General features: G+C 38.7%; 1 protein-coding gene across 1 annotated transcript in view; it reads left to right on the top strand.

The window, feature by feature from the left end:
• Positions 1-16666, top strand: part of LRP2 (LDL receptor related protein 2) — a 224482-nt gene that overhangs the window by 176939 nt on the left and 30877 nt on the right. Inside the window, exons 57-63 of the mRNA XM_064373346.1 lie at positions 38-166; positions 1122-1241; positions 2511-2627; positions 3356-3472; positions 4334-4471; positions 6884-7006; positions 10492-10620. Coding sequence (XP_064229416.1) covers positions 38-166; positions 1122-1241; positions 2511-2627; positions 3356-3472; positions 4334-4471; positions 6884-7006; positions 10492-10620 — 873 coding nt within the window. The remainder of the gene's footprint in view (positions 1-37; positions 167-1121; positions 1242-2510; positions 2628-3355; positions 3473-4333; positions 4472-6883; positions 7007-10491; positions 10621-16666) is intronic.

Here is a 16666-nt window from a genome sequence, read left to right as displayed (position 1 = left end):
CCTCCAGTTCTGACTTTGCTGCCTCCTCCCTTTTCAGTGAGCTCTGCCCATCTCTGTGACAACTTCACAGAATTCAGCTGCAAAACAAATTACCGCTGCATCCCAAAGTGGGCCGTGTGCAACGGTGTGGACGACTGCAGGGACAACAGTGATGAGCAAGGCTGTGGTAGGAGGGGTCGCAGGGGAGTGGAGCGGGACAAGAAACTTCACATGTCAAGCACCATTTACTAGATGAGAGATGAGAGTGGATTTCCCATGTCATCTTTTCTTACCTCTGTAAAAAAAAAAAAATTGTTGATTCTTCTAATAACATGTTAAGTTTTTCATCGCATTTTGCAGGGTTACTGGGGTAATTTAATTTATAGCATTTTAAATCATGCTATGCTTGAGGAAGTCATTATTAAGATGTTAGAAACTTGTATAATTTCTTCCAAATGTAGAATCCTTAGTTACACTTGACAAGTTTAAATTGTTTGTCTAATTTGATAAATTGGTTGAAATTGGTGGAAAGGGGTTAGAGGAAAGACTTGGTATCTATCTCTAAAAAGGATATTGCCAAATTAGAATATTTCTTATTTGCGGATTTTCATATTCTGAACGTCTCTCTGATTTTCCCTCTTATCTACTGGACATCTGTAGTCCCTCTGGCAACATGGGAAAGCCAGATAAATTAATGGAATTTGTCAAGATTAGTCATATAGTCTAACATGAAACCAAAGTGTCTATGAGTATGCGTATTAGGTTTAGTTGGAAGAGAAGTAAGGAAGATACTGGATTGCTTTAAGAACACTGAGTCCAATCAACTGAAGACAATATGATTGAAATATTCTATTTATTATGGCATCATTTTAGCCTCCCATACCAGGCCTTTGTTGCAAATTACAAACCAGAAACCGTTTCATTTTTTTGCACAGTTTCTACCAAAGGGAATGGACCTGGTTTCAAGAAGTAGGTTGGGTTCAGGGTAGCTAAAAGAGGGAATGTTGACCATGAATATTGCTGGCATTCCTCTCTCTGGGAGCTTCAAGAATATGATAACACAATTCTCAGACTGTGTGTCACAAAGAAGCTAGTACTACTTTGTGCATTTTGGTTTATGAAGTCTTTGCAATGCTTTGCAGAGGAGAGGACATGCCGTCCTGCAGGGGATTTCCGCTGTAAAAATCATCACTGCATCCCTCTTCGTTGGCAATGTGATGGGCAAAATGACTGTGGTGATAACTCAGATGAGGAAAACTGTGGTGAGTGTTCACAGTCCTGTGGTCCTTATGTGCCACCAGAGCTGAGAGGTTTGCTCTTTTTCCGTAATTCAACTGTCTATGTCATTGATTCTCATTGGGTAGGATGACATCTCTTTCTTCCTGCTGGTCAGTACATTTTTACTTTTTCTTCCACTAAAGACATAAGCATCTCCTTCTGAGATGCTTCAAATCAAGGTTTTGGAGGAAGATATTTACTGAAGTATATCTTTTGTGTACTGAATTTATTTACACCCAACTTTTTTTTTCCAAAAGAACTTGAGGTGACTTATGATAAAGGAAAAATATAATAAGATAAATAGAAACAGAAAATCAGGACAAAGGGAAGTAGAGGGAAGAAAGGTGCTAACCCAGAGATACTGCTTCTTAAGCTCTTTCCCCAAAATGGCCTTCATGGGAGAGGAGAGAGAACTTGTGTTTGGATTATTACCCTTCTTGGAATAGCTGACTATTTGAGGAGGGTTAATGGTTAAATAACAGGAAAAGTTTTAGTTTCTCTCTCCCAGTTGAAGGTACTGACTACAAGGCATTGGATAGGGAGGTTGAGGAAAGGAAGCCAAGAGGCTGAATCATATTAAAGTAGATGGTCAGAACATACTCGATTTTGTGTTCTGAAAACAAACTTAATGAAGTCCTACCCAGAGCATATGTCACTGACTCATGATATGTGTCAATTTCTAATTGACTAATGAAATACATTCTAACTTTACTCGAAGAAAGAATTAGGAAGCTGACTACACATCAAAATATCCTTCAGCCAAAAACTTACACAAAAGGATAATCCAACTGGCATTTTTTTAAATTAATAAAGGTTCATATTGAATGTTATAAGAGATTATCTAGAGTTTCATGAAATTAAAAAAAAAAATCTTAAGAGAAAATCAAGCTGGGCATGGTGGCACACACCTGCAGTCACAGCCACTCAGGAGCCTGAGCTGGGAGGATTACTTTAGTCCGGGAGTTCAAAGCCAGCAATGCTAAAAGATCCTGTTTCCAAAAAAAAGAAAGAAGGAAAGAGAGATAAAAGTCACCTTTGGACAAACATCTTAATAAAGGCCATTCTTTCTAGACTCAAAATGAAGGTGAAAGGTCTAGTTTTGGAGGGTGAATGACCTGCCCAAGCACACCTCTGGGGCTTGGGACACCAGAGGGCATTGGGCGCTCAGGACACTTTGACCAGCTCACAAGATGTCTCCTGTGTGTGATTCCTGTGCACACTCATGGCCAGGTGTCTTTCCTTTTCCTTTCCAGTCCCCCGGGAATGCACGGAGAGCGAGTTTCGATGTGTCAATCAGCAGTGCATTCCCTCGCGATGGATCTGTGACCATTACAACGACTGTGGGGACAACTCAGACGAACGGGACTGTGGTAACTGTCACTGGAGAAGCTTACCATAGAATTTTGTACCGTGACAGTGTAGGGACTTCAAATTAGTGTTTATAAGGCTTTTAGAGGAAAATGACTTTTCATATGTGTAATATATAAACCATAGCATAACACAGTACCTTCTGTGCTCTGTATTTCCTATGCTTTATTCTTAACTCATAGCAGTCTAGATCAGTCATAATAGAGACAAATAGCAAGGAATTTAGAAAAATCTAATTTTAATCTCAACACTTCTTAGGAGCAGAGTTTAATCTGCATTAGCCTTGTAAACAAAGACATTGATCTTGCTACTATTCCACAGAAAGTCACCCTAAGGAACATACATGTACCAGTGTGATGCTCTTGTGTAGAGGTCAGATCATTGAAAGAGGAATCCTAAACCCCTTTTTATAGCTCTTTACTGATTAGGTGTTGGGTCTTAGGAAAATTAGAAAACATTGAAAATTGGGGAATTCTGATTTCTGAGGAAAAGCTTAAGAGCTGGAGATTATTTAATAGAAGGGAGCAAGGTACTTCTATCTCTGTATGTTGAGTGGGGAAAGTGTGAGTTTTGAGAATTTATTAATCTGCTAACCACAAGTTGTGGGTTTGCTTTGAGTCAGTCACAGGGTGTGGATAGGAATGTGATGGAGTACTCACTGTACTCCAGGTACCTAATATCTGACTGAAAATGACAAGGCCTTCTCAGAATGATGATCTTTTGTCTTCAGAGATGAGGACCTGCCATCCTGAGTATTTTCAGTGTACAAGTGGACATTGTGTACGCAGTGATTTGAAATGTGACGGAACCGCTGACTGTTTGGATGCCTCTGATGAAGCTGATTGTCGTAAGTCCCTAGACACATATGTAGTACTACTTACCCGAGAGTATGGATGTGATGGTTTAGACATCAGTTAGCTACCACTTCTTAGATTAAAAGGCCATAGGTATTGTCTGTTCAGCATGCACTGACAATGATCAGTTCACCTGAGTTCTAAGTCACCTTAATCATATATCTGATAATGGCCATTCAAGTGCACTTCCTTGGTATTTTAAATGGAGAATATATTAAGTAATCTGTGCTAACAATTTATTTATATATTATCAGCTACTATACAAATCATTAATTGACTGAAAAACATTTCAGGTTAAAAACAAATATTTAAGCAATGAAAACAGTAGTATAAAGAACTTGGGTTGGATATTAGAACATATTGAATTTATAGCATTAAAATTTTTCTAATCACACAATGGGGTATAGAAATGATTAAAACTGGAAAGCCAATATGATTACTCAAAGTTGAGTCTTTATGGATCACTTGAATAATGCAAGCTGTTGATCCATCATTATTGCTGATCCATCAGCAATAACTAGCATCCCTGATAACCATCCATGATGGTTACTGTTGATGATGTGGTTGCCAAAGAGACTTTGTAAATGTACGTGGATCAAACCAGTCCTGACACTTGCCTGTAGAGACTAAGTTCAGTGCTGTCCACAGGATGATTCATGCTGTTGGAAACTGGGCTCTGACAGCTGCCCTAAGACATAGCCCATCCGACTTTCAGACAGGTCAAGGCTACTATACATCTTGATGAATAAAGAAGAGCAGGCTATAATGGCAAGAGCCAAAGGAGAAACAGCAGGAAGCTTTCCCAAACTAGTCAATTGTACAATAATTTGAATATGTTTTCTTTCCCATGGCAGCCACACGCTTTCCTGATGGTGCATACTGCCAGGCTACTATGTTCGAATGCAAAAACCATGTTTGTATCCCACAATATTGGAAATGTGATGGCGATAATGACTGTGGCGATGGTTCAGATGAAGAACTTCACCAGTGCTGTAAGAGGGAGTGAAACGGAGTGAACAAGAGTGGTGTTTTCTGTCAAATCTCAATGTTTCTTACATGCAGCATGTGAGCCTGGAGGACAGATGTACAGTTGTTGACTGGACATAGGATAAACATTGGTGTTATTTCACTTGGTCTTCCAGCTTCAGTTCTCTCTGTAACCTGAGAAAGTTGGGAAAAACTCCATTGTTTTAAACATTTTGTGGCCTTAGAAAACAATGTCCTTAAAGGAAATCTTGCTTGAAAACCCAGTGTGCATAAATAAAGGCAGGTCTATTGTGGCTGAGTCTGACAAAGGGCAGGGAGGAGGCTGTACCTCTCTTGCTGCATCCTACTTTGGGTGCCCCTGAAGTACCCTCTCCAAATCCCTAGAGCTTCCTGGAACACCTTTGGAAAATGCTAAGACTTTCTTAATCTTTACAGTCACTTTCTTTTAACATTGTGATTCAAGGCCATCTAATTCCCTCTTGTTGAATGATGCATATATATATGTTTCAAACCCTGCTTGTTTGTGAGTCTCAATTCAGGTACATGTCAGAAGCAGTGGAGAAAGGGTATTTCAAAATCACGTGCCCTGGTCTCACCCTAGGCTTAGACCGGATAAAGCAGAATCTCCAAGGATGAAGCCTGCCCATATATTTATTTTAAAAAGCTTCTTCGATTTTTAGTTTAGTCCTCTGTTTGAGAACTACTGATTTTAAGAAAGTGAAGGAAAAGAGTTTGTTTCAGTCATTTTGCTACATGCTGTGAGTCACCGGAGAAACTCTAGGGTAATAATTCTCAAAAGTGTCTTCCCTGGACTAGGAATGTCAATGCCATTTGGGAACATGTTAGAAATGCAAATTCAGGGGCTGCATCCTATCCAAACAGAAATAAAAAATCAAGACCAGAAGAAGTAGAGGAAAGAAAGGCATTAACTCAAAGACCTTGCTGTTTAAACTCTTTCCTGAAAATGGTCTTAATTTTGTGGGAAAATAAAGGACCTAATAATCTATACAAATGATTCTGATGCAAGCTAAAAGTGTTAGGAGTTTGCATAAGTAAAAGCCCTCAACCTAGGAGACAGGACCGCAGAAGCACTCCTCCTGGAAGTTCACATTGCATCTTCCAATTCCTTTCCCAGCTTCATCGCTATTCATTTTTAGCCCAGAGATTTGACTAGTGAAAATGGTATGTCTTAGTATTTTGTTCCTCCTCAGAAAACATTAATTAGTGTTCATTATATTTCACAGTGGAATCCCAACATTTTTCTTTACTCATTAGGAACTAGCCTTGTTTTGCTTTTAACTTCATGAAACTTGAGACATATCTTAGACATGTCTAACTTTCAAAGAAGCCTTTAGGAAATCTCTTCTCTCCATAAGGTAAAATTCCCATAGCTAGTAAAAGTAAACTTTGAAGAGTCAGGGACACAGCTACATTAATAAATTTCCAAGACTGTTTTATAATATTGTACTTGCCTTTCCCACAAAATAATTATTGCAGTAGTTCTATTAAAAATATTTCCAAGAACCAGCCCTTAGATCTGATCTTTTCATTACAAGTCTCTCTTCTTGATCCCTATGTGTGATGGAGAGGCAGAAGGAAAATCAGGCAGCCCAAATCCTCCATGTGAAAGAAGCCCACATGTATGTTGAGCTCACTGAATTTGTGGTGCATGCATAGAGAACCATGTTCCCTGTACCAAACAATTAGGGGACCCGGGGACTACCCTTGAGGTCCTCACAGCTGTACAGGCAGCAGCTAGAGGTCTCACTCTGGACAACAGATGATTCAGGGTTTGATTGTGAGTTATCGATTTTAAATGTAAGAGGTGAGGGAATTCAGGAAGGAAAATCCAACACAATTTAAAGCTTCAATAAAAGACTCATGCTCTAGAGACTCTAGGACAACTGCCATCAGAATGATCAAACAGATGGCCTCCTGGCTGTCAGGATAAGAGCCCATGCACTGCCAACCTGTCCAGCCTCGCAGCCCCCATTATGCTCCACACCATGCTCTAGCCACAGAGGCCTTTATTGAGGTCCAGAGACCTGCCATGCTTCTCCCTGACTCAGAAGCTATGGGAAGTTTCTTCCAAGCCTTCCTCTCCCTAAATTATGCCAGATCACCCTAGTGGATGTTTCACAGTTGTAATTGAATGGTTAATTTGAAAATTCAATTTCTCTATCAGAATGAAAGTTCCATGAGGACAAGGACTGTGTCTTTCTTGTTCCCCATAGTATCTAGTGCCTAGCACAGTGCCTTACTGTGTACTAGATATGTAAGGTGTATCTGCAGACTGATAAATCAGATGAGTAAATGAGTGCATGGATGAAGCAAGCTTGGTGCTGGCACCAGAGTATTTTAGATATTGACACTTAGATTCTACTCTTGTAATTTCATTTTTCCATCTTTCCTTTCAGTGAATATTCCCTGTAATTCACCAAACCGTTTCCGGTGTGTCAACAATCGCTGCATTTATGGTCATGAGGTGTGCAACGGTGTGGATGACTGTGGAGATGGAACTGATGAGACAGAGGAGCACTGTAAGCAAAAGTCAAAAGGGAGAAGGAGAAAGGAAGGGCCCCAAGTGGTCGGCAGTTTGCAAAATGTACCCCTGGGATTTCAGTTTGTTCTACAAAGTTGTGCCCATGGCTGTGGATCTCTGCTGACATAATGGTTTACAAGACCATGCCCCATGCATTGCTTCCATGTAACTCTGCCTCTTTCTTCCTGTCTCATTTGAGCATGGTGCTGGAAAATCCATTAAGTTTTCAGTCTTTGTTTAAACGTTTAATAAGCCTTTCCCTCCTCTTTTCTCATAAGAAAATGAGAACAAACACTAAATATTGGTTGAGTCCCACCTCACAAATTCATAGTTTATTTTCTTTCAAATATAAGATTTGATCATTCTTCAGCCTGGAGTTGCTAATTGCTAATCTAGGCAGGTGCCCGGCTGCAGAGATCACGTGAAGTAAGGCAGCACTGGTGTTAACAGAGCTTATCTGATATCCTTGTCGAAAATGAAAATTCATTTCCCAGAAGAGAAAAGTGATAGATTAGTTCAAGTTGGCTGGATTTAATATTTCAGGCATTGAAATATCTGTGCTTTTTCTATACTTTCAAAATGTTTTAAAATCTATTCATTGAAGGGGAAAGTTGATCAATTTTCTGGGCAATTTAATTTGCCTAGAAAAAAGTCAATGAGGAAGATCATTTCCCCAACTCCAATTAATATTTTTTCCCCTACAAAGATATTATCTGGGAAAATTAAGATAAATGACTTTTTTCCACATTCTATTTTTTTGGATTGATGTGGCCTTAGAATGCTTTCCCACAGAATGCTTACTTCCAGCCCCCATCCCAGAGGGGACTGTCTGTCAGGGAGGACTTTGACACTACTGCAACCTTCAAGGTTGTATTCAGATTATCATTATTGCTGGCAGAGATGAATCTGTGGCTATAGCATTAATACATTTATTTGAGGCATAACACAAAAGGATCAAAACCCAGAAATAAAATAAATTTTTTTTTTTGAAACGGAGTCTTGCTCTGTTGCCCAGGCTGGGGGTGCAGTGGTGCAATCTTGGCTCACTGCCACCTCTGCCTCCCGGGTTTAAGCTATTTTCCTGCCTCAGCCTCCTGAGTAGCTGGGATTATAGGTGCATGCCACCACACCTGGCTAATTTTTGTATTTTTAGTAGAGACAAGGTTTCACCATATTGACTAGGCTGATCTTGAACTCCTGACCTCATGATCCAACCATCTTGGCCTCCCAAAGTGCTGGGATTACAGGCATGAGCCACCGCACCTGGCCATAAAATAATTTTTTAAAAATTTGAGTAGATTTTCCCCTTCCCCTTTTCTCTTTCCATTTCCCCTACTAATAGTGCCCTTTAAAAAAAAATGAAGCAAGACATTTGTAGCACATGATCAAATCCCAGAGTGGGAAAAAAGATCCATAAACTTCTATTCTTTCCAAGGAGCAGGGTTTTAATCTGGGAAACCACTACCAGCCACCACAGGAAGCAAACTGCAATATTTCAATGGCTTAAAATGGCAAAGGTTCATTTCTCACTCATGTTAAGTTTAATAACAGACAAGCAACCCTCCCCTGTCCTATAATGTACCATCAGGAACACATTCAAGGTTGTGAAGGCAAGAGAAGATCTACATGGTGGAGGCATGCAGGTTCTTAACTTCCTGAACCTGGAAATAACAGATATTCTCGTGCTCACAGACCATTGGTCAGAACCAGTCACATGGCCCTGATCTAACTATAAGGGAGACTGCAAGAACTCATTCTCATACGATTTACCCTTGCGTCACTAAATACTCCTTTATGATTTTCTTCTCACACTCTTAACCCCTCCCCAAGGGACATAGCTCATAGTCCATTCAGAAACTGAAATCCAGGACCTCTGGGTAATGCGCATTAGCCACTCAGTCAGTTCCAGATGTGGTTCCTCTTGGTTTGGAGACCCACAAACTAATAAACTAGTTTTATCAGTGCCATTGGCTCCTAATAGGTAGTGGTGGAACAGGGGCAACACAATAGAAATAAACATTCCCATTGGAAAAAAAGAGAGAATCATGGCAATCACCAGTCCGTAGCAATTCTGAAGTCCCACTGGGCTAGATGACACATGTTGGCACAGGACAGTCCTGATTCATGTCTGCTACCCTGGTGGAATTATGAATAGCACCACCTTTATGTTCAAAAGCACACTGGCTTGGAAAGGAGAGTAAATTACATAGTGACTCTGGGAAGACATCATAAAGGTCCCTTCTTTGGGGAATGGATGGGATTTGTTGATTAGCTCATGCCTCTGCTTTGAGAGGAACTCCTATGTCCAAATGTCCCTCAGTGTCTGACTCTACCCTTTGAGAGTTTTTCCTTGTCTATTTTCTTCTTCAAATGAAGAGGGAAAGGGAAATATACTCCCATTAGGGCCTGCACAGGTTTCTCAGCCTGCTTCTTGCTTACGGAAGGTCGGGACCCCAAGAGTTTTGTTTTTCAAGTCTCAAACAGTCATAATACTTTGGTTTATTTGATTATACTTTCTCTCAGAAACCTACCAGGCTTTTGATCTGTTTGCTTCTAGTCCGTTCTAAAAGTTAGCAACCTGACCTAGTGCTCTTTTTGAGACATAGTTCTCAAATCTGCTTTTTTCTTTGCTTTCTTTCCCTCATATACCTTTGTCTGAACTGATTGTCACTTACATCCAATCCATGTAGAAAAATAGATGGGCAGTCATTTTATCCAATGAAGAGATTTTATTGGGCCCTTGTGTCTCAAAGCCTTTTAAACTTCAGACTTTTATTGTTTGGGATGTAGATACAGTTGGCTTTTCTCACACAATCAATGCCCATTCCTAACATTCTGTCTTCTAACCTCACTCCATGATTGACAGCTTCAGTAAGCATGTGATCTGCCTTCCAGTTTGTTTGAGGTGGTAGGTTTACCAAATGCTTAGATGCTGTGTAACGTGATCTCTGTCTTCCCTGCCTCCAGTATCAGTGTCCCTGTTGCTTGCCTCCTGACTGGTAATCCAATGCCAAATATTTTAGGTTTTTTTATGGAAGTACTCTACTTCCCTTATCACTCTAGGATATTCAGAGCAATTAATACTGCTGTTGCAACCAACAAATCCTAAAGTCTCAGGGGTGTAACATAATGAAGCCTTACTGAGCACTCATATAAATGCCAATGCTGGTTCCACAGCCCTCCTGCATCTTGTAGCTGTGCTGCCTGGAACACATGGTTTCCAAGGTTGCTGCAGCAGCACAGGATACATGGAGGAGGCACATGGGCTTTTTATTGCTTCAGCCCAGTAGTGACACATGGCTCTGCCAACTCACAGTCCATTGGCTAGAACTGGTCCATGGTTCTAACCCAGCTGCAAGGGAGACTGGGAAATGTAGGGAAGCACTTATTTATTTGGTAAGCACAAACTGTCTCTGTCATAGAAGGAAGCATCTTGCTTCATAAAAGAAAAAGTTTTGATTTTAACTCATTCTTACGTTACAGGTAGAAAACCCACCCCGAAACCTTGTACAGAATATGAATATAAGTGTGGCAATGGACATTGCATTCCACATGACAGTGTGTGTGATAATGCTGATGACTGTGGTGACTTGTCTGATGAACTGGGTTGCAGTAAGTAAACATTTATTTTTATACATCATTGTAGTAACTCGGGTTTACTTAATTAAAGCATGCAATAACATAATGTAGACACTCACCACATTTTCTTGAATTTACTTTTTGCTTGAATTCCAGTCAAGCCCATAGCTAGCTGTGATTGAGTGCTTATCCTAGACCAGACATTGTGTCAAACATTCAGTGTGCCTGGTAGCAATTTTATGAGTTAGGTATTGTTATCTCTTTTTTATGTACACATGAGGCAACAAACTTAGAGGTTGAATGAATTGGCCAGATCTTACTGTCATTAAGAGACTGAGTCAGAGGCCAGGCGCGGTGGCTCACGCCTGTAATCCCAGCACTTTGGGAGGCCAAGGCGGGTGGATCACGAGGTCAAGAGATCGAGACCATCCTGGTCAACATGGTGAAACCCCGTCTCTACTAAAAATACAAAAAATTAGCTGGGCATGGTGGTGTGTGCCTGTAATCCCAGCTACCCAGGAGGCTGAGGCAGGAGAATTGCCTGAACCCAGGAGGCAGAGGTTGCCGTGAGCCAAGATCGCGCCATTGCACTCCAACCTGGGTAACAAGAGCGAAACTCCACCTCAAAAAAAAAACAAACTGAGTCAGGATTTGAACTCTGGTCTGCTTCACTGCAGAGCACATCCTGTTTCCAGTTCACTGGGTGCCTCTTAAGGCTACATATTTTGTTTATTAATCTGCACATTAAAAACAAATCTTAAGCCAAATGCAGTATCCTTGGTACTTGAAAAAGCTTCTGAGGATGGTTGATCAAGAAGGGAACACCACAGGGGACTTTGGAAGGAACATTGATTTTTATTTTTAAGGTTGAGGGAGTAGCCAGGTGCAGTGGCTCACACCTGTAATCCCAACACTTTGGGAGGCTGAAGCGGACAGATCACTTGAGCCCAGGAGTTCAAGAACAGCTGAGGCAGCATGGTAAAACCCCGTCCTAACAAAATATGTAAAAATGTGCTGGGTGTAGTGGCATGCACCTCTAGTTCCTGCTACTTGGGAGGCTGAGGTGGAAGGATCACTTGAGTGCAGGTAGAGGCTACAGTGAGCTGTGATTGTGCCACTGTACTCCAGCCTGGCCAATAAAGAGACCCTGTATCAAAACAAACAAAAAACAACAACAGCAAAAACGAAGTAGAGGGAGCACTTTTTATGTGAAAAGGATGATTAACATAACCAAGGGGCTCGCATGGTGACTCACACCTATAATCCCAGCACTTTGGGAGGCTGAGGCGGGTGGATCACGAGGTTAATAGATCGAGACCCTCCTGGTCAACATCGTGAAACCCCGTCTCTACTAAAAATACAAAAATTAGCTGGGCATGGTGCACCCACCTGTAGTCCCAGCTACTTGGGAGGCTGAGGCAGGAGAGTTGCTTGAACCCAGGAGGCGGAGGTTGTGGTGAGCTGAGATGGTGCCATTGCACTCCAGCCTGGGTAACAAGAGTGAAACTCCATCTCAAAAAAAAAAAAACCCCAAAAAACACCATAACCAAGGAAGAATTCTAGCTCAATATTTTGATGGAAATGTTGGAATGACATGTTACTAAGTCACACCTTTGTAATCCATTTATGACTTATAAAGTGCTTTTATATATGTTATCTAATGTATTACTCAAGTTAGCCCCATTGAGTTGTTTTTATTGTCTGTCTATATAATAAAGGTAAGCGAGCTTAAGTAACTTGCTCGAAGTCACACAGAATGGCAGAGGCAGAATTGGAGCAGTCGTGTGAGTCCAGGTTAGGAGGGCTGGCTTCTGGATCCCTGACACTAGCTTTGCCACTTTGTCACATACTGACCTCACCAGTCTTTGGTTTCCTCACAGAAAAAAGGAGACCATTCTTCAAACTCTAGGAGCCTGTGACTTAGTCATCCTAGTGAGTTCCATGTGCTTTCAACTTCTTGGACTTTAACTGATAGTTTTCTTAGGCATTTAAAAGATTTTCTGTCAATTTTTGTCCTGCATAAGTTACAAAGGGGTTTGAATAACCAGCCATATTGAGTTGACTTGCTGTTTATTTCACATGCGTTTTCTGTGAGACTTAGAGTTATTGACAGAATGAAGTGACTTGATTGAATATTTTAAAAGCTGAACATGATAGAATTTACAAAACTGAATGGCAGGTTTGGGTTCTGACTCCCAGATGCTGATAGGTGAACAGTTCCAGGAGTTTGGAGTACTTCCAAATTGGACTTGGGTCTAGTGGTCAAGCACTGGTTTCTCTTTCAGTTGTCTGTGCCAGTTAAAAGGCTTAAAATCAACTACAGTACTTTCTTTTCAAATGGCATTTAATTAGTAGCAGGTTTTTTTTTTTTTTTTTTTAAAGGAAATAAGTAGCATGAACATTAATTCAGGTGTGCATGCAGCTTCTCTTTTCAGATATTAAGTGGATATGTGATATGGAATTCAGTCTTATTTCTCTGAGCCAATAATTTGAGGCATAGAATTCTTATTTAAAATACTAGTTCTTGGGTGCTGTTTTGCCTTTCATTTTTTTTCTCCTTTCTTCTCTTCTTCCTCTTCTTTTTTTTCCTCCTTCCCCTCCTTCTGCCTCTTCTTCTTCTCCAAAAGCATCACTGAGGTGTTTGGGACACACATTTGTTTTTTTTAAAATTAAAGGTGTACATCATGATGTTTTAATATACTCATCTGTAATGAAGTGTTATAGTCAAGAAAATTAACATATCTGTTATCTCACATAATTATCTTAAAAAATTGTTTTTTTGTAGTGAGAGCACCTACAATCTAGTCTCTTGACAAACTGGAAATACATTAGGATTTTTTTAAGCACCCTTCAGGTATAAAGGAATGAAAATATATTAGCATTTTTTTTTTAAGCACCATTCAGGTATAAAGGAAAGATGTTAACCTCAGGTAACAAATACTATTTATGTGATCATAAAGATAGAGTGACTTGCTGTTTCTCTGGTAGTTCTTACTCCTTCTTCATAAAATGGAAAGTCGGGTATTTCTTTCTTCTTTTTTTTTTTTGAGACGGAGTTTCGCTCTCGTTACCCAGGCTGGAGTGCAATGGCGCGATCTCGGCTCACCGCGACCTCCGCCTCCTGGGTTCAGGCAATTCTCCTGCCTCAGCCTCCTGGGTAGCTGGGATTACAGGCACGCGCCACCATGCCCAGCTAATTTTTTGTATTAGTAGTTCTTTTATAAATAGAGTGTCATATGTCTGGGTTTGGGGAAATAGTTATACGGATTAAAATGGTGATCATTTTCAAATGAAAAGCAATTATGAGAAAGCCCTCACATTTTAGAAAGAATCCCGTAGTGTTGTGTGTTTTCTGCTCTTGTTAAAGACTCTTGCTTCATAAAAGTGTGACTTATTCAGTGGATCATTTGGTCCAGAAATTCTTGACTCCTGGGATGCCCAATCCCTTTATAGATTTCAGAGCTGGGAGGAAATTACAACGTCTAGTGATGCATATGAAACTCATAGAGGTTATGTGACTGTCTCGATGTCCAAGGTAATAAACATAGGTCAGATTCATTTAGCAATGTAGAGGGGACATCACTGCTAACCTTATAGAAATTTAAAAGATAGTAAGGAAATACTATGACAAATTTTATGGCAGTAAATTAGACAACTTACATGTAGTGAACAAATTCTTAGAAAGACACACAATGCTGAAAATGGTTCATGAAAAAAAAATCTAAATAGATGATTTAGCAATGTATAGTTGTTAAGAGCTCCTGTAAAAAAGGCTAGGATATTTATTATAATGCTTTCCTGTGTACAGTTTTGAAGTCTGCACTCCAAGGGCAGCATTCCATTGAATTTCATTGTACTTTATTTTGATTATTTTTCTTTTTGAAACTCAATGTTTTTAGTCTATTCAGACCACATATACTGATGTGCTCATTATACCTAAAGGACTCTGGAGGTGATTAAGTTCATCTCATTGTGTATAGAAAACAGATAGATAAAAATCTATTTTGATTTGAAAGGACTGAACCAGGAGATACTATAGTCTCTTTGGCTAAAATATTTATAAGCCTATGACCAGGAAACTTTTTATTTGAGAGGTAGATGAAGCTTAAATCCTTAATGGAGATAACCACTGCCTCTCTTTCCCCCATTATCACTCACTATCTATGTTCATCTTCACCAGTTTTTCCATAAGACCTAGGTTTGGGGATAGATGGAGACTGAGGATAAAAGAAGCAAACTGATAAGAATGACAAGGATGAAAGCCAGACAGCTTGGATAGATATTGGTAGAGACAAGATCTTGGAGCAATGATGAACCATGAAGTGTTAGGGTAGAGTGTGAGCTGTTAAAAGTCTATCCTGGAACATCTAGATCCCAGAATAACAAGGATCATTCATATGGGCTCTACAAAAAAAACCATGAGTTGGGTTTTTTTGTTTTGTTTTGTTTACTGTGAAAGTTAACTACCAATCAAAAGTAAAAATCATTTGAATCCCTTCACTAAGAGAGAACTAACCTTTAAAGTTTGGTGTACTTTTGCTATCTTTGTTTTGCATATGTGTATGCAAGAAATATTTCTTAGTATTTAAAAAAATTAAGCAATATTCTATACTAACTGGAGCTTTTCAATTTTTTCAATTTGTTATGGATATTTCTCGTGTCAAAGTATCATTTGAAACTATAAATTTTAATACTTGCATAGCAATTCATCATTTACATCATTTTTGTTTTGCATATGTGTATGCAAGAAATATTTCTTAGTATTTAAAAAAATTAAGCAATATTCTATACTAACTGGAGCTTTTCAATTTTTTCAATTTGTTATGGATATTTCCCGTGTCAAAGTATCATTTGAAACTATAAATTTTAATACTTGCATAGCAATTCATCATTTACATTGCTAAATGATAATAATAACATTGCTAGATAATAATAACATTGATTCTAGGTGTATTTTTTTATATTTCAACATCTTTGAAACCAAGATACATCTTACAATTAATAACATGTTAGTGTGTGTTCCAGACTTTTTCTACATTAGTGTAACATAAAGTAATGGTGCATCAGTAATGTCTTAAATTTGTTAAAGTATACTATACCATAATTTATTCCCTATCACTGAACATACATTCAATTTGTTTTCAAAATGTTCTAATTATAAATATTGTTATAACCCTTAAACATAAATCATACTGCATATTTTTTTTCCTTCTCAAGGGAAAATTCATTAACATGGAATAACTGAGTAAAAAAGTATGAATATTTTTAAGTCCTTGATGCATACATACATAGTACAAAATTTCTTTCCATGTGTACTGATTTATGGCTCTAAGAGCAGTATGACTTAGAATTCTATGTATTTTACTGCACCCTGGTCAACACTTGATATACATACATACACACACACACATATACACATACACACACATATATGTGTGTGTGTGTGTGTATATGTGTGTGTGTGTGTGTGTGTATATATATATATCTTCACCAGTTTTTCTGTAAGACCTAGGTTTGAGGATTGATGGAGACAGAGACGTGTATATATATATACACACACACACACACACACACACACACACATATATGTCTATATATGTATACAGACCTATATACATATACATATATATGTATGTATATCAAGTGTTTTTTGTATATATATACAAATAGGAAGAAACTATAAAATTTCTTTTATATGAATTTTGTACATTTTATATAAAATGTACATATATCTGTACATATATATACATACATATATATGTATGTATATAAAGTGTTGACCAGAGTGCAGTAAAATGCGTCAACACTTGATGTATATACATGCACATATAATGTATGCACACATATACATGTATATGTGTACATGTTTGTACACATATGTACATATATGTGTTTATGTACACATATACATGTATATGTATATATGTATATATACATATATATGTATGTATATCAAGTGTTTTTTATATATATATAAAATCAATTGGTCAATGTTAGGCAAATTATAGTCTTCTTAAAATTTTATAGTTTCTTCCTGTTTGTAACTTTGTTCTAACCTACAAGTATCTATGTCTTTTAT

The sequence above is a fragment of the Aotus nancymaae genome, unplaced genomic scaffold (assembly GCF_030222135.1).
Source record: "Aotus nancymaae isolate 86718 unplaced genomic scaffold, 86718_ANA_hifiasm-v0.15.2.pri h1tg000008l, whole genome shotgun sequence".
NCBI classification, from domain to species: Eukaryota; Metazoa; Chordata; class Mammalia; order Primates; family Aotidae; genus Aotus; species Aotus nancymaae.
This window is presented reverse-complemented; position numbering and strand designations above follow the sequence as displayed.